Raw genomic sequence first — 25434 nt, forward strand, 5'->3', positions numbered from 1 at the left:
CTTAAAGGCTTCTGTTGTGTTGTGATACCTCTGCAAGCTGCATGTGTGTGACCTGCAACTTGCTAATGTTTAGAAAGCAAGTGAAGGTATAAATACTCCATCAGAGCATCTGAATAGCTCCTTTTCTAATGAGTCAATGAATTGTTTGCTCATAAAAAGGCATTTCTTCAGCATTCCCAGAGACAATGCATTTGTAAGGGGCATTTTTAATACATCAGTCCAGCCCACCAGGAAGAGTTGGAGCTTTCTCAACATGCATTTGTACAAATTCTTCCTCCACACTTCTAGTCCTCCCTATTAAGAAAATACCACCAAGAAGATATCTTGCTTCCCCTCTGCTTCTTTAAAACCTCATGGTTATCTGAAACCTCAAGTCCTCATAGGCTTTCCTTTGAATTCTCTCTGCAGGAAAGCACGTGGGTTTTGCTTTCCTCATCTATTAGTTGGCTGGTGTAAAAGAGTGGTTTAAAACTGCAACAACCTCATGCAGAAGCCACTTAAGCAAAAATATATTACTGCTTTTCACCTGGAAGTCAGTGAGAGATTTTACCCTCACCTATCTCACAACTGTATCTGAGCTTCTAGTGTTCTGAGTGTTCTGAGAACTTAAGCTTAATCCAGAAGGGCTATTGTAAACAGAACTCCCACTCATTTCAAAAGATTGTTCCATATATGAAGATCTGATAAGTTTAAGATCTTGGAGGGATTCACACTTTTGGTTTAAGAATTCTCATGTTTCAATATAGGAGTAAAAAAAAATAGACAAAGGCTACAGTATATGATTTTTATTGGATATTTTTAAGGGAAGTGCCTGCTAAAGTAAAGGTTAAAACATGGTAAATAGTCCACACAATGAAAAAAATCAGTAATCAGTGTTTCATTATGTTGCTAAGGCAGTGAAAAAATAACAGACACTGTCAAGATAAATAAGGGACTCCTGATTTTCAAGGTTTGGGAGTGTCTCCTGCAGATTCATCCCAATTCTATCGGGTTTGGTTGTTTTGAACCTCTAAGCCTGCACCATTTCCTGGAATTCTGTGGAAGATAAGAGAATATTTACATGAAAGAAATATTAATATGAAAGGATTAGGAATAAAGGATTAGTGGCTTATCAAGAGATTTAGAATAGGAATGAACAGAAAAAAGTTATCTAACTAATGACGATGACTAGGGAAGAAACCTGTGGACGAGAGGCATCGCCTAAACATTCTCTTCTAAACAACACGTGGAAAGGCAGTGTGTTTTGCTGACTTACAGGGAATAATTAAATATTCAGGGTAGTTTTGGCCTTCTCTCTGCATAATACTGATCTTAGGCAAAAATAATGGAATGGCTTATATGGAATTTAAGTAAGAAGTAGTTAAGAGCTCAAGTAAAAAAAATGAAGAGTCTATGTGTTATATTAACTGTTTGTAATGCTTCAGACATTGAGAAGTGTTAATTTAGAGCACAGTCTAAAGCTAAAATCACTGTGCAGTTCCATGTGGTATGATCCTGGGGTGTTGAGTTATGCAATATGATACTGTTATTTTAAAGATCTTTTAAATGTTTGGCTTCCATGAATTAGAGTATCTGATTAGTCCCATACCTGAGTGACTGTATTAATATACAGATTGCTTAATAAATCATGTGTGTTTATTCTGGCATAGTTCCTAAGGAACTGGATTTAATTCCTTCCAAAGAAAGAAACAGAAGAGTTCTGTCCTGCTAGTGCAGTGAGCTGGGGAATCTGCATGCTGGCACATTCCCTGCGTGCTATTCCCTAAGCCCCTTTCATGCTCGTCTGGGCAGCTCACTGCTCTCATGGGGCAAGTTAGCTGCAGGCCTTTTGTGTGTGTGCTTTGTCTCCAAAACAGGGCACAGAAATATGGAATTAGGAGATCAGAAGGTTTCTGCACTGTGCAGCTATTAAATCAGTGTTTCCACATGGTGAGTGCAGTATGTGGCTTCCTTAAACAGCTGCTCCTTCCTGCCTGGATCTTAACCGCTGCTGAAGATAAAGAACAGCCATCCCTGCACAGTTCCTGTTGTGGGATCTTGTACTGGGGTTGTGACACTTGATCATTCTGTTATCCTTATCATACAAAGCAAATATGGAGCCACAGGCTGCATATTGAGAATGATTTCAGTGCCCTGTGGAATTTCTGTGGGGCAGTAGCTGCTGGAAACGAGCTGATGTATGAGCTGTTTGTTCTCCTGTGTACAGCTGGTTCTTTTGTCCTTGACTTTACATTTGTGTATTCCAAGTGATGCCAGTACTGCCTTACATTAGAGTAAGTGAGAGGAGAAATAAGGGGCAGTTCCTTTCAGGACAACTTGAAATATAGGAGTGAGTGGCAACAGGAAAGTTCCTTAAGGTTTTTTACTTGCTCAGGCAAAAGGAGTTGCAGAGATGAACCTGTAAGATCAGGGACCATTTCTACCCTTAAATAGGTTTCAGTAAAATCACTGGGGGTACATTAATGTACCATCAACATAAAAGAGAATCCCACATCACTCCAAACATCCTGAGGTGCCTCATTCTGTACTTAAAGTAGTCAATACCTTCAGCCCCGATTTTACCATCCCCGTCATGATCTGCAGCTGCCAAGAAGGTCTTGGTTTCTGAGGCAGTTAACACTCTGGCTCCACACTCAAACCTCTGAAGGAAATACCTTGGGAGGAAACAACTTGGATTTAGATTTTCACACAACTTGGATTTTAGATTTTCAGCAACCGTAGTATTTTTATGGTTGTTCTACAATCAAACAGATAACTATCTCTAAATAATTTACCACAATTGCCAAGTCCTTAAAACACTGCTTTGTTTGGCAAGCTAAATCTTATTTTTATGTATTTCTGCTTTATAAGTGCAACTCTGATTGAATTGATTCTGTCCACTATGAAAATCCAGCCCCAGGGTGCTCTTTTGTTCTATACTGAGCATAAAAGGCAGGTATTACTAATTTGCTTTTCTCTGTAAGAATTATCTATTTAAATATATCTTTCACAATCTACTGAAGGTTTTATCAACTTTTAGCATAAATTGTATTCACATTTACTGAAAGTTCTGGAATGGAAAAAGTGCTTATTTTTTTAATATTCTCCAAGTAGTTAACAAAATCCTTACTTGAGCTCATCTTCCTCAATAAAGCCACTTTGATCATTGTCGAGAATCCGGAAGATCTCCTTGAGCTGGCTGCTACTCTTTTTAGACATCCCACTGATCTGAAAGAATTTTTTGGGACTAAAGGAATCTGGAGCTGAAAATAAATTAATAAATAAATTAACCCCAGACCACTGCATTCAATGTTCCTAAATGGTCTGAGGATAACACTGTGTTACAATTTAATTGTTCTAAACATGATCAGTAGGTGAAGCCTGTCAAAGAATGAATGAATTTGCAATACTGCTCCATACCCTACTAAACATCCAACAAAATCGTGTGGGAATAAGCTCCAAATTGACAATATAAACCAGTTATGAACAAACATACTGTGACAGCTGAGTAAAGAGATTACAGAAATCTGTTTAAAGTATGCACTTGTTCAGTATTCCTTTGGGACTGAGTTAAACTTGCCCCTGGCTACACAAAATAAGAGACTTTGAGATTTTTAATTGTTTTCTCACCTTGGCAGTCCCGCAGAGCAGCAGCGATGTCAGAAGGGCTTAGAATGTCTGTAAGGCTCATTTTAAACCTGTGCAAAATAGAATGTTGCAAACAGAGTTTTGAAATGCAAATGCATCTTACAAGAAATTGGGTTTTTCTGTGTTTTGAAGATTACTATAAGGTCAACAAGAGTAGATGAATCTCATTGATCAAAGTGACATCTCTGGTATTCCTTAACAAATTACAAGATTTAGTACATTACTTCCTTAAAAATAGCAGTTCAGAAATAATGGTTGCTAATGAGATGGATTACATTATCCATGTTGTGAGTTTATTATCAATATTTTATCATTTACCTGCAACCTATATAAATACAGCACATATTTAAACTCTATGTAACCATCATCTAATAAATAGTCTTACTGGAATGCATGGAATCTGGCAATGCAAGTAACAATATATGCAGATGGAAAACAAAAGGTAAGAAAGTTTACTTCTATTATCTCCCCCAACAGCTCTGAAGAATAAAAAGAAAACTGATACTTATCTATGTAAAGCCCATCCATATGTAAGTCCAGCAATTAAAATAAAAACCTTAGAACAATGGTTGTTGTACTTACTACTGGTGCAGCTCTACACAGTAATTTTATTTAATTAATCTCAAGTCAGATGCTCACCTTTAGAGTTTTCTCAGCTAGGTAAAGGAAAAATAGCTGAGGAGATACCAGGCAAAACAGTAATGTTGGCTTTGGCTTGCCACTCTGTCTTATAAAGGATTCAAAAGGTGACAATGACCACTACTTAGGTTACACTTCCATGGATCAAATGTTTGAATTGAGACTTGGCTCAAATTTCTTCCTTAACTAATTAAACTTTTCCTTCTATTTATATCCTAAGATAATATGGACAAAAAGAAGTTTTTTTTTTTTTAAATAAACCCACTAGTGCTTAATTAAGTACAACTCTGCCATCAAAACAGCCTTTCAGCTCCAAGTATGTTAACAGGTAACCTCTGCAATCTTTGGAAGATGACTCCAGCAGTCAAATCCTTGTGAAAAGAAATGAATTTGTTTGTTCCCTGGGTCTGTTGATCCTTTGGAATGTATGAAGGAGGTTGGAGATGACAGATCAGAGGTGCCAATGTGTCATTCTGACAAAGATAACTTGTCACTAGGGTAGAGGAAAGCATTTTCTAATTTGGATGATCTTTCTGCAGTAAACTTCATTTTGTATTTCCTGATCATTTTCTGAATTACAGAAACAGAAACCAGTGTCTTCAGTGACAGAAAACTGTGAGCTAGGTAAAACTGAATAAACTTATCTTGTCATCAGTATTCCTTGGAAAATTATATATAATCAGTTGGCCTACTTAATAATCCATTTTGAATATTTTGAATTACATTAAATCAATAATAGGCTTACTAGTTGTAGCAAGTTCTATAGGTGTAGGAATCAGACTTTGTTAGTGTGGAAATAGTTGTATATACATTTTATAACACACACAATTAATAACAAAATTTTAATTGTAGGTATAAATAAATGAGAGTTTATTATATATTTCAGGAGTATTACTTTTGGAGCAAAAAACCTTAAGAAAATTCATAACAGCAGATGGGAGGTTTTCCTTCTCAGACAAAAATCTGTTTCTATCTTTAAGGGAGCTTATATGGGCAAAATCTAGGATGGAGACCAATAAAACTCATGTATTTTATTGTGTAGTAGTTAATTGTGGTTCTAACTGATGTTCTCTTAATCCATGAACATTGTTTTATTTTTAAACAAATGGAAATAGCATGGTATGCCAAAGAGGTAATATTTTTATAGTAACAATGGTTACAAATTATACTGTGGAGCAGAGTAATAAATATATCTAAGCCTTGATGTAAGTTAATGGACTACAGTGGGTTTACTCCTGCTTGGTTTAATGACAGTGAGAAAAGTGTAAATCATAGCAAATGTTCCATAGCACTGTTTGAATTTGGATAGAGAAATGCAAGGTATAAGTAACACAAAAAGCAGACATAATTTAATGATACTTTTAACTTTCTTGCTACCTATTTTGTATGTGAAGGAACATGGCATAAGTCACAAATATTCAGACTTACCTTTGGTCCCAAATACCAGCTGTCCAGGAACAAACAGGCACTTGTTCAATTGCTTCCAGTAGGAAACTGGTTATAGTGTCCTGGAAGAACACTTTACTGGTTAACCTACAAATCCTGGGCTGTTGTAAACTAGTGTTTTGTGATTAAAACAAATTAAACAGTGCTGATTTGTACAAGCTGAAGGGCTGCTCACAGATCTTTTGGTGTTCTTTCCATTTATCTTCTTCATTCAGTGCTATATATTCATGTTGCCTTCGGCCTGAGATTTCCATGGTATTATGATCTGTCAGGCAGTGGCTGTGGGGATGAAGTTCATTCTGTGTTTTCTCCAGAATCATCCTGAAATAACCTTAATTCTCTTAGGTACCTTTTTACACCCTGATGTTTTTTCTCCTTTATGATCATCTCAAGTTAATATGAATTTGAGCAGAAGAGTTCTTTTTTTACTGCCAAGATGTTTCTAGAGAAAAAGGGGTTTTTTTTCAGCCCTCTGTGACAGTGCCATAGATGTCCCTTTGCAGGAAACTTCCTTTGTTTCTGTTGGCTCCCACACAGTACTCATGGAATTGCTCTCTTTGTCTAAGTGTTTGACTTGCCATACAACACTAATTATTGACAATTAATGAGAATGAGGGAATTGAAATGGAGGAAAATGACAAGATCAAGGTGAACATATAACTCTCAAGCTCAAAATATATCTGCAACTAATTCGGGCATTGTTTTAAAATATAAGCACCAAATGTTCAAAGAATGACATCTGGTTACCTCATAGCACAGAGTGCTGAGCTGGTTTTATGTGTATTCAACAGTTGTAGAATAGCCAGAATTGGTATTATATTCAAATATTATCTCAAATAGAAGTGAGATAATTGCAATGATTGCTTTTGAAGAGATCTTTTAATGTTTGAAATTCAATGCTAACAACAAAAGTGATGCTAATCCTGGCTGAAAGATGGTCTACAAAAGCCTAAAAGAGCTGAATTTCAGAATCAAGTTGATGTCACTGTACATTGATACAGGTGGGAATCTAGGGTTACTGGGTTTTATTTATTTATTAATGACACTTCATCTGAAGTACAGGTTTCCCTCCAGTACAATTAGAATGTAATAATCAGGGGTTAGTATATTAAGGGATATTTTAATGAGATAATCTATTTTACATCTAAATTATCTGCCTGTTTTCCTTCTTTCTTGGTTATGTGTTAACTTCGGTGGTTGTAATTACTTTATGCATTTAAAACTAGAGATCTATGAAAGTGTTTTTTTTTTTAAAGGTGCTATGTAAACAATATAACACTATAATGAAAATCCCTAATAATTCAACCAGAACAACAGCTGCTAAGTAATGGGCAGTTAACAATAGTTCAAAATCTGACACAGAATCTTAGTATTGCACAATTTCCAGGAATGTTTAGCACTCATTCCTATGAAATTCAAGAAAAAACATTAATTTTTGTTTGGTTGTTTCGGAGATTTTTTTTTTTTTTTTTGTTCTACGAGAGACATCTACAAGTTCTATTGGGTTGATCATCTGAATATTTATGTACTTGCATACCTAGTGTTGTTTTCACCTGAGGTGTCTTTATTAAATAATATTAAAGCCTTTTTTTTTCAGACTTCCAAAATTAAACTTGAAGGTGTTATTCTGAGAAATACAGAATATTCATATTGATAAGTTCTTGCTAAGGTTCTAGGTTCTTCAGGAATCTAAACATCTGAAGCAATTGTCTTCAAATCAAGCGTTATTTACTTCTCTAAGTATCAGAGGAAAGCTGTGTCTTGGTAAAACATTGACAGGTTGTAGACTAGCCTCGTACCCTTTGTGTTCTGGTTTGCATAAAGTACAGAGTTGATTAGCAGTGGCAATCAACCAAAGCCATGGCAGATGCAGAAGAAACATCAGCAGTTGTCTCAGGTGAGATCAGAGGAGAGGTGTTAACCTGAGACCAGCTACAACAGTGTAAAGAGATGCTGCAGCAGCTATTCTCAAACCCACACAACTCCATCTTTCAGCCCTGGTTGTGTCAGGGCCAATGGTATCATGATCCTGGATAACAGATTCTGCCTTTGTAATGAGTTTGGAAGTAACTAAAATAGATACTCAGTAACCTCTGTGGTTGATAGTAGTGTTGATGTCTCAGTGGTGACAGCAGAGAATCTTTGTGTGTTCACAGCTATAATCATTGAAAAGGACCTTGACAACAAAATGAATTATATCCTGCCACTTCAAGTTGTCTCTTAGGGCAAATGCTTTAATCATATAGAGATAAGGAAATAATTACAGCATTTAATTTGAGTTGTTGCTTGGGCCATAGTATTTTGCTGTTTTTAACAGAGAAGTTCTGGCACATGCTGTAGTATTTGACTTTTTTTGCTACAATGAAAGAGGAAAGCCAGGCCCCAGTGACAAAGCTTCCTTTCCCTGCAGCAGGTAGAGGATATTACCCAGAGCACTGAGCAGAGCTCTGGCCTAGAGAACCCAAGATACAAGATAGATTCTGCAGCACTTTGAGTCTGGAGATAAAGGAAAACAGGTACTTCTCTCATGTTGGGGGAAATACCATGTGAGCTTTCCTTGGTTCAAATTATGTTCTTATCAATCTGTGGGAGTGAATTTGATTTCTGTTTGAAAATGGCAGCAGAATAGACTAACATAGCTGAGTAATAGTGTCACTAATTCATAGAGTCTGGTCTGATAAACATATTTTTTCACTTAAAAAGCTATCCTGCAAGATCTCTGACAGCACTTGATTTGTGTTTGTCTTTAAAAGCACTTGGAAGTTCTTCTGAGACTCAGTAATGCAATTTTCTGCCTCTGACCCTAAACGTAATTGTCTAACATGTTTCTGTCTGCTGTCAGTATTATAGACAGTGTCAGATGGAGCGATCTTTAAAAATCTACGTTGTTCAGGGTTTCTTCCTGTTTTAGTAATAACTGTGCCCTAATGTTGGAAGCTGTGAAATAATCTGGATGCTGCCTTTTGAGCCATGTGAAAGATAAGTACAGTTCTACTCTACTGTTACCAAAGGCTCTTTGCACATTTCACTGTGCCCTACGGTGTACGGAACCATGGTAAAATAAACCAAATAGCACTGAGGTGCTTCCAACTTCTTCTGTATTCACTGCCTGTTCTCATTGATTTCAGTGGGATTTTTGCCGTTAATTTCATCAGTAGGAGGATGTGTAAGCCTTAGTGAGGTTTGAAGTAAAATTACCCTGTCATTAGAGTTAACTTTATTGTAATAATCATCAAAGTTTCTTGTTTAGCAGAAATGGGCTAAAGAAAGGAGATTCAGACAAACTTTTAAAACACATGCACTAAGCACGTGACAAAATTCTATTGACAAGAGGCAATCCCATATTTACTGTCTCAGACCTCCAAATGTCTGATTCCAGCAGAATGTTGTTCACTGTAAGGGAGCTGTTTGGGACTGTCTGTTTGTGATCAGGCAGCAGATATCCAGTTGAGGCATAATTTGAAGAGCTTTCTTAAATCCCATGGTAAGTAGTTACGGAAATTTCACAGTACCTGACAGCCCATGTGAGTGAGAGGCAGAGAGGAAAAGAAATTGAGTGAGTGTATTCTTGTGCAAAGAAAACAGCATTTTTCTTCTCTGATCTGCTTAGTGGTAGCACTGGAAGAAGGAAATGTCTAAAAACCTCTCTAGTCACAAGCTCTTAACTTTCTGGAGTGATCACTGAAGCTGATACCAGACTTAACTTGTCATGAATTTTTTACTGTTCTTAATGGAATGGTAAGTGGTGAAATTGCCTTAGATTTGTAGGCCTAGCAGGCTAATCAGGGTGGAAGTAAGTGTGGTTAAATAAAGGAGCTGCCTGCTATCTCAGAAGTTATCTGAGCTGTCTGTGCCTTTCTCTCTTATTTAGCCATTAATGTTGGTACAATGCTTGAAAATGTCTGGGTGACCCATATTGCACAATGAAAACATAAAACATAATATCAGCTGAGAAACAAAGCATTTTCTGACAATAATGAGAGCTTTTAACCCTGCAGTCAGGCTGCAGTTATTAATTCTAAAAAATTCCCTTTTTTAATTGCTCTTCTGAGATGGCATTGAAATAATGAATGTCAATTTGCTTGATGGATAACTCTTTTTTCATTCTTATAGAAAATTCTACAATATTAGGACCTGATTGATTCATTAGAGTTAATGGAAATATATTTTTGGCTAATGTATAGAGCATGAACACATTATTGAATTCATTAAAGTCTTGTAGATTGCTTTAACTTTGTGTAATATGATTTCCCCAACATTGTATTGATATTTGCTTCCTTCTCCATAATGTCTCATCATAAATATGTTGTGCATCAGAACCATAATAACATCAACAGGCAATTTTGAAAGTAAGATTTTTGATCTGCAAATATTGAAGCATCTTCTTAAATAGCTCCAACAAATACAGTATGAGACACTCATACCAGTTTTTGCAAGATTATTGTCCAAGAAAAGACTTTTCAGCAGCTCCAATTTTTTTTCAAAGACTATATAGGAGCAACTGCAGTGTTGGAAGTATAAGATTTGGGATGGTTAAAGCCATCTAGATTTTTTAAAAAGCTGTTTAGCTGTGTGTTTATTTTGGTCACATATCTAAGACCAAATCCTGATTACACTGTGGTGTTTCATTACGTACTATTAGCAATGAGTTCATTTTTGTAGCCCAGTTTGATTGCTCTGTGTGTTTATATTATGACAAAATTGTGCTGACATCATCACACCCACGCTTTTCAACCAGAACCCTGACCTAGTGCACAAAATGAACTTCAATTAGTGAGAAACTAGTCAGAATTTTGCATTCTCCCCATTCCTTATGTCTGTCTTGCTATTTCAATCTGTGTGTAAGGAAAAAAAGATTAATTTCGTAGCAATTTTTTATGTTGCTCTTCATTTTATTATACTTTCCCCACAAACATTGATGCCTTTTACAACCCTGTGAGATGTGGGCATTGCGTTATTCTCAGTGCTGAGAAGAAAAGCAGCAGAATGCTGATTATTTAGGCAACATTCCCCCATTTGCCCTTATGGAGCACTAGGGACTGGTGTTATTGAAGTGCTTTTTGCAGAAGTGGCAAGTGGGACACGAGGAGTGTTCTGGAATTCATTCGAGCACACAGAATACTGTTTTAGCTTCTCAGCAGTGGAACAATAGTGCCATCGGGTGGGCATGAAGGTGAGAGATTCCTTGGGGAATTTTGAATGTATTGCTATTTCAGAAATCTAAATTAATCCTGGATCCAGTTGATATTAAATTGATGACTTAATTTAGTTTAATTTAATTTAAACTTTAATTAGTACAAGGTTCTGCAATATACTTAGTCTCTGAAACACAATCACTTGCATAAAGAGTGACAGAAAAACATATGGAATACTAAAACACCTCTTGATTAAATACCACTGCTACTGGTCACCATAAACAGGTTTTACACCTGGACATTTTATTAATTCTGGGGTTTTTTACAACGTATGCTAGCTATTTATGCACATGTTGAAAATTCAATGGCCCACAGAGATGCTTTCAATTTCTCTTCTTAATATTTATGTTTATATCTTTAATGCCCTAAATTCAGATGTGAAGAGTGGATTCCAGTTCAGTCCCTCAGTGGCATAGACCTTCTGCTTAAAAGACCTGGCAGCGTGGCTTAAGTAGTGCTTGTACCACTTCAGATGTTTTCCAGCAATATGAAACCACTTGCCAACAATTGTTCATGACCTTTCAGGGTACAAAATGTGTAAATAATGGTAGGTTTGCAATAGGCAAGATTGTTTATGGCACATATATCTTGGTCTTTTTCTTGACTGCTGACTATGATTTGACCAGTGCTTGAAACTCTGAAAAAGAAGAAAAAAGAGTAATAAAATGGGACCTCTGTTTGCAATCATACAGTCAAAAATTTCTCTCCTAAATTTTAGAGTTAAAATGGGAAACTAAGGCTACTTCCTCTGATAATCATTCCTTAAAGGCAGCACATTGTGTAACATCACAATAGATACTTAAGGCAAAGGAAGTGTTGCATTTAAGTGTCACATTGTATCACAGCTCACTAGAAAAAACCAGTGAAATTATAGACTGAATTTAGGTTCCATTCCTGAAAAAATGTCCGTAGATGAGAAAAGGGACTGACCACTTTAGCTAGGGGCAGAATAGAGACCTGTTTCTATGTTAGATCCTCTCTATAATACAGCAGACCTGAGCACCTCAGCAGCAGATCCATAACATCCAGGGCAACATGGAGCAGGGCAGGTGCCTAGAGCTGCCTTTAGGAAGTCTCAAAGGCAGGTATTATCATTTTAATAAGGGCAGTCTTACCATCCACTCCAATTTTACCATCTCCATCACTGTCTCCTGCTGCCAGGAATGCCTTGGTCTCAGCATCAGTCAAAGCTCTGGCACTGGCTGAGAAATTCTTCAGGAAAAGTCTGGTGAAGGAGAAGAGAACAAATGAGAGAGGCATAGTACTGAAAGTATTCAGGGTTTGGATTGGTAATAGCTACAAAATTTCAAGCATGATTCAGTTCTTGAGAACTACTTCAATGGTAAACTCTAACTTCATTGAGAGTGAGGGTAAGGAATTAAGAAGATGCTGCTTCACAGCCTAAAAAAATCCTTGATGACATCTTGGTTTCATTGAATTAAAAAGGCAAAATTAACACTATAGTGGCAGAATTCATCTTCCCTCCCTTTTTATTTTCCTTCTTTCTCCTAAGATGCATTGTCTCAGCAAGAATTTCTCTAACCTTACTTGTAACTTCAAAATCAGATGAATGTGATCTGGAAGGTAGAATTCATGTGACAGGAAAAAATATGAGAGAAAAATGGTCCTTTGAATTCAGTCTGGTAAAAAAATCTTACAATAATAAAAAGCAGCTATAGCAGAACTGCTATTTTTATCTTCACAGTCTGTCAGTTATTGCTGCATTGGTGAAACAAATACTTTCAGTGCTGTCAGAGAGTTTCCCCATTGTGATCCAGCCTTGCCTTTGTTGTTTGACTTGCAGCTCCTCCAGCACCAGCACTCACACACAGGTGCACAAACACACAATTGTCTCCCATCCAAAGGGAAAGGAGGAAAGGGAATATTTCTGACCTTATCATGCATTTTTAGATGATAAACCAGTTTTTCCATGATTACCCTGTTGGCAACATTTTATTTACTTACTTCAGTTCCTCTTCCTCAATGAAGCCACTCCTGTCCTGGTCAAGAATTCCAAAGACTTTGGCAACTTGGTCTTTGGACTTGGAGTTGAGACCCACTTTGACAAAAAAGGTTTTGTAATCAAATGAATCAGCAGCTGAAATAGGCAGATGGAAACAAGGAGAGATGAAGAGAAGTAGTCAAAAATCTGGAACAAAAAAAATCAGCTTTTGATCAAAAAGCAGCAAACTGTTCTGCAGTACAGTGAGGGTAATTACAAATCCCAAGTAACAGTCTTTGAATTTCTTGACTTTATATCAGATAAATGGGATTTTTCCATCAATGGTGTCTCACAACTAGGAAGGTAATGGAATAATGACTGTGGTCTTCCGTATGCAAGAACATACCCTTGTAAATAGATACTTCACTGAAAGACATAGTTATAGAACTTGATAAATATTGTGCTTGTATTGAAATCAGCAGTAGTTTTATTATTATTCTCTGAAAAAACAGGATTTCTGATGCAGGATTCAGCCTTTGGATTTTTTCATCCTTAAAATTGCTGCAGTGCACAAATGATGGTGGGTACCCATAGCTTGGTTGACCAAAATTAAAACTTGCATCTGTTCATTACCTTGAGTCCTTTTTCTGTTTTTAGTAAGAGAGATTTTTCTGTTTCCATTGGAATTGGGACTTTGGGGTAGCAAGGACAAAGGAATTTGATAGATAAACTGCAAAGCCAAATTTAAAACATAAATATTACCTTGACAGCTCTGTAGACCAGCAGCAATTTCAGCTTCTGTCAGGATACTGGAAAGAGCCATGTCAAGAATACTGCAAAATGAAAAATACTGTTGGGTAGAGTTGCCACTGCTCTTGCTTTCTCATCTGCGGAGGTGGCCCCGAGGTGAGCCCAGGTCCCAGGGCAGAGCAGGCGAGCTGCCCTGCAGGAGCCAGCTGCTCCATCCTTTAGTTCAGATACACATCATGCATCTGAGTCACTGACATTTCCAGTTAAGTCTTCAGGTGTGCAAGCTCAGGGCAAAGCCAAATGTATTTATAGAACTGCCCAGCATTTGGACATCTTTGGTTATTTCCATGCATTTTTTCTGTGAATTATTGTGATGTCTTTTGAAGTTCCAGAGGAAAGATTGAACTCACCTGGCCACTTAGTTTTCCCTAAGCCAAGAACAGAAAATATTGTCAGGTAAAAGATCAGCAGAGTCCTCTTGACTTAATTATTTTCCAAATGACATAGAGAAGGACTTATATAGGCCTTAGTTAAGTCCTCTTGACCTTTTACAGAAGTCCTGGAGGCACGTGCTGGCTCAGATACCCCAGGGGATAAGTTGTGGCTGACAAGACCTGCTAGCTAATCAGATTTATATTTATATCCCAAAGGAATGTGCATGGTGTTTTAGACAATATGTAAAGTTTAGTGCCATATGAAGTAAATCCTCTCAGCTTGAACATATGTTAGTGAAATTAATTTTTTTAATGTATAAATGAAAAAATAATTGTTTAATGATAACTAGAAATTGAAAGCTTCAAAGTAGACTTTGACTTTTAAGGGCCCAATCCTGATATGAATTACCCATGAAACACTAGTCCTGCAGTTGCCCTAGTATTCTTCAAAACATACTAATGCTGATTCATTTGTAATAGATATTTCTGATATACAAGTACAAGCTCAAAGACAAAACTTCTTCAGCCCAAATTACTTTTTATAAGTTGTTATATAAGCTTTGGTTAGCTATAAAAGTCTAATCTTCACAGCATTTGCTCAGCAGTAATTAATTGCATGGTGCACACTTTAAAATCATCCTAGTAAATGTGTCCATTTACAAAATGAAGGTTGTCAGTTGCTCAGCAGGACACAGGAGTACGGATCAGTTATGGCCAGGAGGGAAACGGAGCAGTGAAATCAGTGATATTTGGTTCTTCCTTGTTGCACTGAAAAGACAAACTTCTGTAAGGTCTCAAACAGCAGTTAAGCTCAAACTGCAGCTTTTCTCTTACTGGCTATTAATGGGAAGCCCCAATCAGTTATCTAATGAAATTTATTGGAACTTAATGGCCTTGAGAATAGTTGAAATTGGCCAGTGGTGTAAAAAGCCATTGGGAGAACATTTCACACTGACACATACATAAACGTGGCTGGAGTATTGCTTAGGTTTAAATAACATTCGAGTGATAAGAACATTTACAATAAAGCCTATCCTCTAATCACTACAGCATAAAGCTGCTGTCTTTCAAAAATTAGGTACATGAAAAGAAATACAAAACCTCATCTATCTCAGCTCCCCTTGATTTCTTCCAGAGAAGAATTTTTAAGAGAAACACTGACTATGTTATTCTAAACTGTCATGCTGTGTAGTAAATTGAAAATTATGAAGACTCAGTTTTCTGGATGATATAAGAGCTACTGAACAAGTTACTTTTAAAGGCATTTTATCTCAAGCAGGTGGAAATATAAATTAAATTATTCAGTTTTTCCATTGGGGAGCTAGCTGTGCTTTTGGGTTGGGTACCTAGGAAATAATCAAGAGTATGTCCTGTGATCAGAGAAAATCTGATAATTATATGGGAATTATTGAGCATTCAAGAAGTAAACCTTTTGAGGAGCCCACACCAAGATTACAAAGCATTTATAGTGAAGAGTTTAGGAGTATTTCTGTGGCAAACCACCACTTGCCCGAAGGTGGCACCAAAGACAGGCAAGTCCAGCCGTGACAGCTCTGCGGAACTACGGGTGAGGGAAAACAGAGGGCCAGGATGGGAACAGGATAACAGGAGGGTGTTCATCAGAGAGGGAGAGAGGAAGAAACAGGTATTTAAAAGAAAAAAGTCCAGCCTAGAAAATCACTTGAAAGAACAGGAATATAAACAAACTAGACTGACAAATCTGAGATAATTCCTGAGGACTTTCCTTTTATGATGATTTAGAAGAACAGGTTACTTCAACTGCCTAACAACACCAGGGTTTACTGTGCTTATTTTTATGTTGGTTAAATTTTACAGTCCATTATGGAGATCATTGCAAATATAAAATCCATTTGTTCTGGAAGCCTGGGAGTTAAAGCAAGAGGTCAGTGTTCAGAAAATACAGCTGATCAATACGTCACTGTGATGGACCTGATGTGATTCCCTTTGAGTCAAGTATTTGCATATTCTACTTGGACAAAAGCTCCCCTTTGAATTTAGGGTCAATAATACCTTTGTAACTGCAGGGAAAGGCATTATCCAAGGGTACCTTATTTTTCTATTGTAACTGGAGTGGTGATCTGGTTTTCTCTTCTGAAGCTTGATATATAAGACTGATTTTCTTGTTTGCATGAGGGTAGGACATGCTGACAAACAAATCAAAAATTCTGGAGCAGCCATAACTCAGCTGCTGATGTGCTCTATAGATCTTTGGTGCAGAAAGTGCACCAGAAAGCCCAGACCAATATAACGGTATCTTTCTGTGCTCACGATCAAAACTAATGTGGAAATTAGGTTTCATAAAATGTGAACACTCTGGGTCATGCTCCCCAGTATCCCCTTATTAAAATGTTTTAAAATATGTGAAAAATTGAGCATGAAAATGTCAGTTACGTGTCTGTTCAAGGATTTAATCAAGATGTGTCTATTTCAGTAACCCATTCCAGGAAATTAATCCAGCCTTGGCCCCCTCTGCCCACACTGTTTGTGTGAAGAGTTCCAGGCACCTCGGATGATGCTGCATCAAAGATTTTCCACATGGGCTGGCTGCTAACTCAAAGAAGAAACTGTACCAGTCTATGTGTGCAATGAATGTTCCCTTGCCCTTTCTGTGCTCTCTACTTGTTAGAAGATGACTGAGATTTCAAGCAGTTGGAGAGCTGAAATTGAATCTCAGGTTTACAAATGGTTTTTGGATTGGGATTTCCAAAGGAACATGAAATTAGGGGGCAGCCAGCTTCCACTAAATACCAGGAGGTTTTATCTAATGCACAGTTCTGCTCCTCTTTCAGGGCAACCCAAAATTTTGGTTTGAGAGAGATGGTGAATTCAGTGGCTAGAGCACTAGGGTGGGTTTGGGATCATGACCCTGGCCCTCTGTATCCTTTTTCTAGGAGCTCATGTAGGACTATAGATTTCTTTGTGTTTTGTTCCTGCTTAAAGGGATCGTAGTACGTCTTTATTTCATTAGAAGTATAGAGAAGGTTATTGATTTTACTGCTCCCACAAGGTGATCAAGGGACTGAAGTGTCTGAGAACACAGTCCTAGTGGAGCTCAGATCTACCACTCACAATTTGGGTTGCTCTTTAATTCTCTTAAGTAAAGGTAAAATACACAAACCACTGCTCCTTTATGCTGGAAACTATGAAGCAGTTTTATACTATTATAGTGAGTAGGATGGTCTTACTCTGGACTTGAGAGCAGGTGATCAATGTGAAAATACCAGGGGTTGTTAGATTCTTTCTGATTTGATGTAGCATAAACAATTTCTAATAGAATTTTAGTTTTTAACTGTGTACTCAACAGTGTTTTATTTGTTTAATTCATTCATAGCAGCTTGATGCAGAGGATTTAATACTTACTTATCAGATTGCCCAGGGAGGTTATAGAACCTCTATCCCTGATGATACTCAAACTCATTATAGTCCTTCCATCCCTCCCTTCTGAGGGAGTGATTCTGAGGGACCAGAGACCTCCAGAGAACCTTTCCATCAGGAATTGCTCACTGGTTCTGTACCTTAATTATGGTAACATTGTGATACCAACCACGTGTCTCTTTGGTACTTCAGTTAGCATTCACATAGACATCCTGCAATCAAAGTTTTTCTCTAGCATGATTGCATTGTCCAGTTCAGAGAACACTCCATGATATTCCATAAAAACCTGAAAGCTGCCACTGAGTCAAGTTAATTAAAATGAACCATGCCAGAAACATTTTTAAAATTTGTTTCCTTAAGCTGAAAAATGCTCTTTTCTAATTTGGTTAAAATGTGGGCCCTAATGCCAACAGAAACCTTAATAGAGAGTAAGTGGTATTTTTGCTGAAGCTTATGGGCTTTTTTTTTAATTGGGGACTTCCTGGATTTTTGTTATAATTCCTTCAAATGAAATGGCTGGATGATTTAAATAAGATTTAAAACACATATTCTTGCCACTATTTAAGAAGAAGCTTATTTCTTATAAGCATAGGTGAAGTTGCAGCACATAGAAGGATTTCCTGATTCTTGGGAGTGCTTCATCCCCCTGTGTCAGCACAAGGCAGTGATGTGCAGTTGTTCAGCATCTCTGAAATACCCTGTATGGGCCACTGTGCAGTCTTGCATTTTTTGCATTCCACATGGAGTCACAGAGGTGCAAGGAATGCAGTGTCAGGTCTGTCACTTCTGGTACTGTATGTGCCATCTGCTCGTGAGCCAGTGACAGGATAGTTTAGTGATCAGCAGTATGAAGAGGTAATGTATATATTACATCTGGATATTGCTGCAGATCTAGAGTGCCCCAGGTTTTTTCTTCAGCAGGGAAATAATTAAGGTAAAAGGAACCAGAGTCTCATCATTATGAAAAGTATTTCAGTACTGCAATTAACAGCTGATATAATTTAAACCCAGATTTAACATCAAAGGCAGTGGGGATAGAATTAGGATTTATATTCATTATAATTCTGCCAAGGCTTCAGTGAGCCTGATTGCTAGAATTCCTTTTTTGCATTAGCCATCTTAAATCGGTCGACCGGCTCTCTTACATGCCTGGGAATGAGGGAGCTGTTCTTGCTTCACATAATCATCTTGCAATTCATGGAAATGCCAACACTGGCTGTTACATAAAAGTTCCAAAGGCTTTGTTTCTGCTTTTCTTCAAAACAGCTGCCAAACCATAATTATCATTCACTTTTAGTGAAGAGTAATAAAATGACAGTGTGCTTGTGAGCTGGAGCCACAGCATGAGACATGGGCAAGGAAACAGCTAAATCAGGGTGGGGAAATTTCTGACACACTCAGCCGGAGATGCACAACATCTACTCCACCTGCTGACATCTGCATTTAGCCATGAACATTATTTACTTTGTCCATTCGTGAAGACAGTGCTATAACCAACTCTAAATCCTGTAAGACACTTCTCAAAGGGAAGACTAGTTCCTAGTTTTCAGACTGAAGAAAACTGCTGATATTATGGAGCATATAGATAACAATTCATATGATAAATGAAAGACCTGAGTAATGGCCATTATTTAACAATGTAAGAGCTTTAGGGTAATCAGATAGCAAGATTGGCTATAGTTTCATCTGAAGAAAGCACAGAAATTCACAGATGTGGCAAATATTATTGTTTTGTATGTGTTAAGAGACAATAAGCAACAGGCTCATGATCCATGGAAAAACCTCCAGGCCTGTGGCCCAGGTTGTCAGGGGACCATGACTTGTGACAGTGTCAGAGTACGATTAGACCCTTCTCCTCTATCTCACAGCTGCCTTAGATTTCATGAAAGATAAATCTTCTTAAGGGACAGTCACATTTTAGGCCATAAACACGTTCTGGTGATACAATTACGCTGTGATCTACTACTTTATTTTGGAAAATTACCCACAAACTTACTCTGTGCTTTGAGCTACGTGTGAAATCCTCTTAAATGTCTTAATTTTTTTCTCATATTTGCAGGTTTGGGACATAATATGAATAATTTTTAGCTATCTTTTCAGCATTGCTTTTCCTCAAGTATCAGAGAATTAATCAGAAATAAACCTCAATTAAATCAGTACAATTAAGTCTGAGAAGATATCATATGGTTTAAGATAATCAAAACTGTGTCTGGTGAGTCAGCATGCTCAAGTATGAGGATGGAGAACCTAAACAAAATTTTTAAAAGCAGCTTTTTCCCCCAAGGGTCTTTTTGTTTAGTTGATTTTTTAATTGTTTTCTCCCCTCTCCCAACCACAATATCAACATTATCAGTGATGGAAAATCACAAAGTGCCTTCTTTATAATGGAAATGTTACAATGCCATGTGACCAAAACATTGCAAGGTTTCTCAGCAATCAGGTGTGTGAACTTCACATGTGGGGAACTATTAATGCCTGAAACAATATAAAAATGTACAAACACATGCTGAGTGCGAAGTGCTTGCTGGACGAGGTAATTGGCAGAGTCAGTCCAAGGTTGCCTTTGGTCTAATGCTGTTTATGCCTTCACCAGAGACTGGAATTCTGTCAAGGAAGAAAGTGAGAAAAGCAGGGAATAAAACTCTTTGAAAGTAGTTTTTTTTGACATCTTTAAAAAGATAGATAAAAATGACTAAAACTCCTAGGCATGGAGGGCTCCCAAAGTTATTATAACACTGCACAAGCTATTGCTAAACTGAGATTCTGGGGGCGTAACAGATTTTTCTCTCCTTAAAAAGAGTAAGTGCAGAGAGGAGGAGTGTGTCTGTAAATTCGTATTTGTGGGAAATCCTGACTTAAAGGTAAACTATCTTTACCCCATTACAAACTCTGATAATAGCCAAGGAAGAGGAGCCTGTAGCTCTCAGTGAGAGGAGTTTTTTTGTTTTGTTATTCTAAATAAAAAATATCTGTAGTGAAGTAATTCCAGAATTGGAGATCCAATGGTTAAGGGCCAAGATCTGCATAATACAATGCCCTATTTGGGGCTCATAAACAGAAGCTGCAAAAGCTGCTGCTAAAGCAAATTCCTCCCAACAGTGTATCTCTCTCTCCTCCCAAATCTGGCTAAGATTAGCACGTGTGTCTGTTGGAGTTATTGCCACCTGTCCTAGTTCAGCTGAGACAGCCCTGTTTTCAGTGACTTCATCTCTAATGCATGATGCATAATGTCCTATTTTTCTGTACTGCAGTTTCTGAAAGAAATATCCTGACTAGTTCATATCATCCCTGTGAGGTTTTCCTCAGGAATTTGACTGAGTTTCTCAAAGGACTGCCCAGTGAAATGTGTACTTATCAGATAACTTTCCAGCATGAAATCCTGTGCTGCCCTGCTGCAGTTGCAGCCTTGAGAAATAATACCAGTCATATTTTACATTAGTGTATTAAGCACCCAGTAATAGTGGCCAATGTTTGATAGTAGGAAACGAAGAAATAAGTTTTTTTAGGCAGAGATGTGTTTAAATATGGAAATGTTGTATGGCCAGAAGTGCAGAACATCCACTGCTGAAATAGAAATTCTGAGAAATTCAGGTTCTGAGTCTTTCAAGAATCTGGCACATTGAATCTAGGGATCAGAAACACTGCAGGATTAACCCCAAAGCTATTATCATTGATTGGAAGACCAGACTCTACACTGGGCCTAAATATTCTGTTGCTGCGAGAGAGACCAAATGGGAATAAAGCTATGAAAATAAAGGAGTATTTGCTCATACAAAAATTGTGGCAGAAAGTATCAGACCAAAGTATTCGTGTGTATTCTTCATGACCCAGTTTAAAAGCAGCCTGAAAGGTGTTCATTTTAAACCACGAAGTTTATCAATTTTCCAAAGTCTTACCTTCCACTCCAATTTTGCCATCACCATCACTGTCTCCCGCAGCCAGAAAAGCCTTGGTCTCTGCTGAGGTGAGGGCTCTGGCATTTGAAGAGAAATTCTTCAGGAACAGCCTGAAATACAACAGGGTTTGAGTTTTGCTCTTTGAAATATCCCATAAGGTAATGTCTGGTCTAATTATCTGAAGGAATCCACACAGATTCAGGGAAAGACAAGGATTTGTGTTTTATTTTTAAAATAACATCAAGGGATTCTTCAAGGATACCAAACAAGTTCAAAGGTTTTTGTTGTTTAAAGAAATAGAGTAGCTGAACAGTACTTACTGCAGCTCCTCTTCTTCAATGAAACCACTCTTGTCCTGATCGAGGATTCCAAAAACTTTCTTTATCTGATCAGGAGTTTTGCTGGATAAACCAACCATGGAGAAGAAAGACTTGTAGTTGAAGGAATCATCAGCTGGAAGAAACAGAAGTTGTTAAATATTCTTCTTTGAAGTCGCTACTACTGTGTGTATTCCTTGTGAATATGTATGTCTTTTCTTAAGCATCAGCCTGCTCTCTTTCTCTTGTTCCCTGGTGTAGCAAAAGAACAGATACAGTGGATAATAATTTCCCTTTTTAATCACTCTATGCCTGTGGTCATATTTCCTTTCAGCCAGTTTGAAGTTTTCTGCTACAATGCACATTCTGCTAGATCAGGATTCATACAATGTGTCACATGCAATTAACAATAAATATTGAGAGGGTGCTGCTGTGACTTACAAACAACTCCTGTAATTCTTCATTAATTTTCATGGAGTCCTTACTTAGGTGAAGAATTTGATAGAAGAGTAAGTAGTTCACAGACAAACCGGCTCTTTGAGTATTTTGAAAATTGGCTTGATCTTACTGAGCAACTCTTAAGAGAAGTGAGACTGATAATTGCTTCACAAATGACACTCTCATTCTGCAAGCTGAGGCTTTTTCTGAAATTTTGAAGGACAAGGCCAACTTTAAATTTAAGTCTTTAACAGGTTTAGACACTGACAACTTAGTGTTAAGCCAGCCCAAACTGAAATGGTGGCCCTTTAATTGCTGTTCACCACTTGTGAGACCTTTTGAATTTAAGGGACTATACTGTAATGTAGCTTAGAAAGAGATCTCACGGGGAAGGAATCTAAGGGGAAAATGATAGGCATGTCATCTTAAGACATAAAAATGATATGCATCTTCTGTCTGCAGAGCGACCGTTCCTTACCCTGGCAGCTGGAGAGAGCAGATTCAATATCTTTAGCAGAGAGGATGTCAGTGATGGCCATTGTTGAACTGTAAAATAAATTAAATGTGATCTACTTAGTCATTAAAATGACTTCTCTCCTACTTTCATGGCTCTATTTGAAGTTGCTGCAGTGACAGTGTGTGATAGGGGAGACATTATTCATCTGATGGCAAGTGGAGCATGCTGTAACAGATGTCTGGAGCAGGTGCTTCCACTGAAAGCTGGGAATGAGGGAGGAATTCTGCACGCGGGAGCGTGGGGCTTCAGGAAGATCTGATGCCTCTGCTGCGCCGGGAGAGCTCATCCAAGGTGTCCAGCACCACAGAGCTTCATGACTTCTGTGTGGGTTTTCCTGGAGGTGGATTATTACTCAGTAAAACCTAGAGTGTATTTACAGCACACATAAGAGAAAAGGCTGGTATGTCCCCTAGAACTGTATCTGGAGCAAGTGTAATTGGTATGTGAAAAATCTAGTATTATTATCAATAGATGTAGTGACCTTCACAAAGAATGAAAATATTAGTGTAGAATTAGTAATTTTAGTCATGTAAATTTGGAGGGTAAGTTCCTCCCCTGTTTAGTTGCAACATGTGTCTTGCTGGGCTACTGCATCACTGAAAGACTACATTTCATGAGAGCTTTGTAAAAAAGTTTTTGTCAGTATTCTCTGAGGTTCTTTTCCTTTTGCATTCCATATAGGTTATAATAAACCATATTTTTGCCCAGATTTTGGCATTTCAGTAAGTGGTTGTCTTTAGAAAAGAAGTATCATAACTTAATATTCATTCTTACTAGAGTGGAGTATTTTCTTCTGGCACAGCAGCAATTCATTTGAGAAAAATACTCTGTCCCATTCAGTCACTAACAGCTGCAGTAGTTTGCCAGTGCAATGTGTATCACTTAACAAAATGCTATAGTGCCTGAATTTCTAATCGATTTTAGTGCATTGATGCATTTACAATTTTGTAAACTGCACACACCAGTTCAGACAGATTACAGTTTAAAGCTTGCAACATTACTCTTAATTCATGTTAGTGAAAGAAGGGGACTAAGGCATAGGAAAGTTTTTCTTGAAAGCCAGAAGAGAATAGAAATAGAATAGAAATATATTTTCATTAATCCCTAACTGGTCTTCAGCAACATCATTCTTCCTGTCTAAGCACGGACTGAGAAGGAAACAACTGGTGGTACCCATTTATAGTCTGTGCACTGGTTTGAGATCTAACACAGATTTAAACTTCCTCTAAAATATGAAATGGCTGCCTCTGTACCTGTTGGTTTGCAGCAGAAGAAATTGTCAATCATTTTAGTTCCTTTCTGAATATCTCAGAAATGGTTAAGAAAGTGATGGCACACATTCCCACTTGATGGCAATGAGTCCTTCTCCGGCTCAGGCAGCTGGGTTACTTTTCTTTTAATACTTAATTATTTTGTCCCAGTGGGTTCTTGTGCAAAATACTTCTCCCTCTCAGCATTAGGCAATATAACTTTGAGCTCATCTGTTCACTTAATTCTCACTGCTGACAGGATTAAAAAGGGGAAGAGTTGAAGGAAAACCTAAAAATCATAGCATTTTTGACAAGGGGCATCATTCCTGTCTTGTTCCATCCTCTGATCCAAATGCTGAGTCTGTTCTACGTTAGCTTGTAAAGATGCAACATACTGGAAGCTGAGATAAGAATAGGTAGTTTAATTGCTTTCTAGTTTAGGGAGCATTTTGCTTTTGTGTTTCTTTGAAAGCAGAAGATCTAATCAGCTTACCTTTGTGGTCTTCTTCACTGGATAAGGAAGCAGTCAGGTTGGGAGGAAGGTACTTGCTGTGTATCTCCAGCAGAGCTGAGCTTGCATATATATACTTTAAGTTGTATACCATATACAGATTTTAGATTTCAGCGTCACGAAGGGGGAATGGTGTCAAATGAACTTGCCTAACTAATCATCTTGCACTATTTTTATCTCAAGAGAATACATATGATATTTGCAAACGAAACAAGATAAGTGGCCAGATAGGCAAAAAGAACAGAGTCATGTCGAATTTCCTCTGATTTAAGCAGAAAACACCAGCTTCTTCATGTGATGTAGGGCAAGACAAAAGCCCCCGCTATCTGATATGCTTGATCTGAGGAGTCAGATGAAATGAAGCACAATAACTTCTGAAGAGGTGTCTTTAATGACTGTTTAAAAGTGATAACTTGTTATGTTATCTGTAGACATTCTGTGTGATAGAGTTTCATTGCTGGAGCACTAAACAAAAAGAAAAAATTACCTTTTAACTGTTCAGGTATTGTTTGCATAGTAAACCAATCAGGGGAAATAATAGCCATGTTGTCTCCAGAATATCTGATCTGTTGTTGTTTGGAAAAAACAAAAAAACACCCAGTGAATTTGTTGCTATAGGAGGTAAAATAATATTATGTCAATCCATCAGAACAGTTGGTTGGGGGAGGGTATTTCATCTGCTCTGTTTCCAGAGAAAATCTTACAATTCTGCAAGATTCTGACAACCTGTTTAGTCGGGTATGTATGAAGCAAAGGGGTTGTGATCTGCCCAGCTGTTTCTGAGATAGAAGTCCCTGAGCCCTACATGAAAGATCTTTGCTTTCAGAATAGAGAGAAAAATTTCAATAGCAACATCATCACTATAACAATATCTAAAAAGTGTCTTTTCAGTTTTCAGCCTGTCTTCAATCTCTTTCAGAGAAGTGATTATTTTCTAGAATTATTTGGCCAGTGCTGTTTCCCAGTGTTCCTTTGTGCTAGTTACTTTTTTTCATGGATATTATCTGATCATCTCATTTTTCTTCCACGAATTTTGTAGCCTAGCTGGGTGAGGAGCCTGTCATCTTGGATCTCAC

At 37.6% G+C, this 25434-nt stretch overlaps 3 protein-coding genes across 3 annotated transcripts; all 3 read right to left on the bottom strand.

The window, feature by feature from the left end:
• Nucleotides 1-1009: 1009 nt before the first annotated feature.
• Nucleotides 1010-4279, bottom strand: LOC128815520 (parvalbumin, thymic CPV3). The gene is made up of 5 exons (XM_053992312.1): nucleotides 4267-4279; nucleotides 3610-3677; nucleotides 3110-3242; nucleotides 2545-2654; nucleotides 1010-1035 (listed from the first exon to the last, which is right to left on the bottom strand). Exons 2-5 carry the CDS (start codon nucleotides 3668-3670, stop codon nucleotides 1010-1012), a joined length of 330 nt encoding a protein of 109 aa, XP_053848287.1. The 5' UTR covers nucleotides 3671-3677; nucleotides 4267-4279.
• Nucleotides 4280-11458: 7179 nt separating this feature from the next.
• LOC128815521 (parvalbumin beta-like) lies at nucleotides 11459-13708 on the bottom strand. Its single transcript, XM_053992313.1, has 4 exons — nucleotides 13612-13708; nucleotides 12873-13005; nucleotides 12023-12132; nucleotides 11459-11544 (listed from the first exon to the last, which is right to left on the bottom strand). The coding sequence occupies exons 1-4, from the start codon at nucleotides 13670-13672 to the stop codon at nucleotides 11519-11521; spliced, it is 330 nt and encodes a 109-aa protein (XP_053848288.1). The 5' UTR covers nucleotides 13673-13708; the 3' UTR covers nucleotides 11459-11518.
• Nucleotides 13709-18397: 4689 nt separating this feature from the next.
• LOC128815519 (parvalbumin, thymic) lies at nucleotides 18398-24420 on the bottom strand. The gene is made up of 5 exons (XM_053992311.1): nucleotides 24341-24420; nucleotides 22559-22626; nucleotides 21646-21778; nucleotides 21326-21435; nucleotides 18398-20033 (listed from the first exon to the last, which is right to left on the bottom strand). The coding sequence occupies exons 2-5, from the start codon at nucleotides 22617-22619 to the stop codon at nucleotides 20008-20010; spliced, it is 330 nt and encodes a 109-aa protein (XP_053848286.1). The 5' UTR covers nucleotides 22620-22626; nucleotides 24341-24420; the 3' UTR covers nucleotides 18398-20007.
• Between the last annotated feature and the right edge of the window lie 1014 nt (nucleotides 24421-25434).

The sequence above is a fragment of the Vidua macroura genome, chromosome 16, assembly GCF_024509145.1.
Source record: "Vidua macroura isolate BioBank_ID:100142 chromosome 16, ASM2450914v1, whole genome shotgun sequence".
In the NCBI taxonomy this organism is placed as follows: Eukaryota; Metazoa; Chordata; class Aves; order Passeriformes; family Viduidae; genus Vidua; species Vidua macroura.

What these genes read in the sequence shown, in the direction of transcription:
- LOC128815521 (XM_053992313.1), bottom strand. Translation starts at nt 13,672, where the DNA reads ATGGCTCTTTCCAGTATCCTGACAGAAGCTGAAATTGCTGCTGGTCTA. An exon ending in TGGTCTACAGAGCTGTCAAG is followed by an intron (nt 13,006 to 13,611) that starts GTAATATTTATG and finishes TGCCTATTTCAG; the next exon opens with CTGCTGATTCATTTGATTAC. An exon ending in TGGTAAAATTGGAGTGGATG is followed by an intron (nt 11,545 to 12,022) that starts GTAAGACTGCCC and finishes CTTCTTTTTCAG; the next exon opens with AGTTTCAAGCACTGGTCAAA.
- LOC128815519 (XM_053992311.1), bottom strand. Translation starts at nt 22,619, where the DNA reads ATGGCCATCACTGACATCCTCTCTGCTAAAGATATTGAATCTGCTCTC. An exon ending in TGCTCTCTCCAGCTGCCAGG is followed by an intron (nt 21,779 to 22,558) that starts GTAAGGAACGGT and finishes TGTTTCTTCCAG; the next exon opens with CTGATGATTCCTTCAACTAC. An exon ending in TGGCAAAATTGGAGTGGAAG is followed by an intron (nt 20,034 to 21,325) that starts GTAAGACTTTGG and finishes CTTCCTTGACAG; the next exon opens with AATTCCAGTCTCTGGTGAAG.
- LOC128815520 (XM_053992312.1), bottom strand. Translation starts at nt 3,670, where the DNA reads ATGAGCCTTACAGACATTCTAAGCCCTTCTGACATCGCTGCTGCTCTG. An exon ending in ATTGAGGAAGATGAGCTCAA is followed by an intron (nt 2,655 to 3,109) that starts GTAAGGATTTTG and finishes TTTCCTCCCAAG; the next exon opens with GTATTTCCTTCAGAGGTTTG. An exon ending in TGGTAAAATCGGGGCTGAAG is followed by an intron (nt 1,036 to 2,544) that starts GTATTGACTACT and finishes TATCTTCCACAG; the next exon opens with AATTCCAGGAAATGGTGCAG.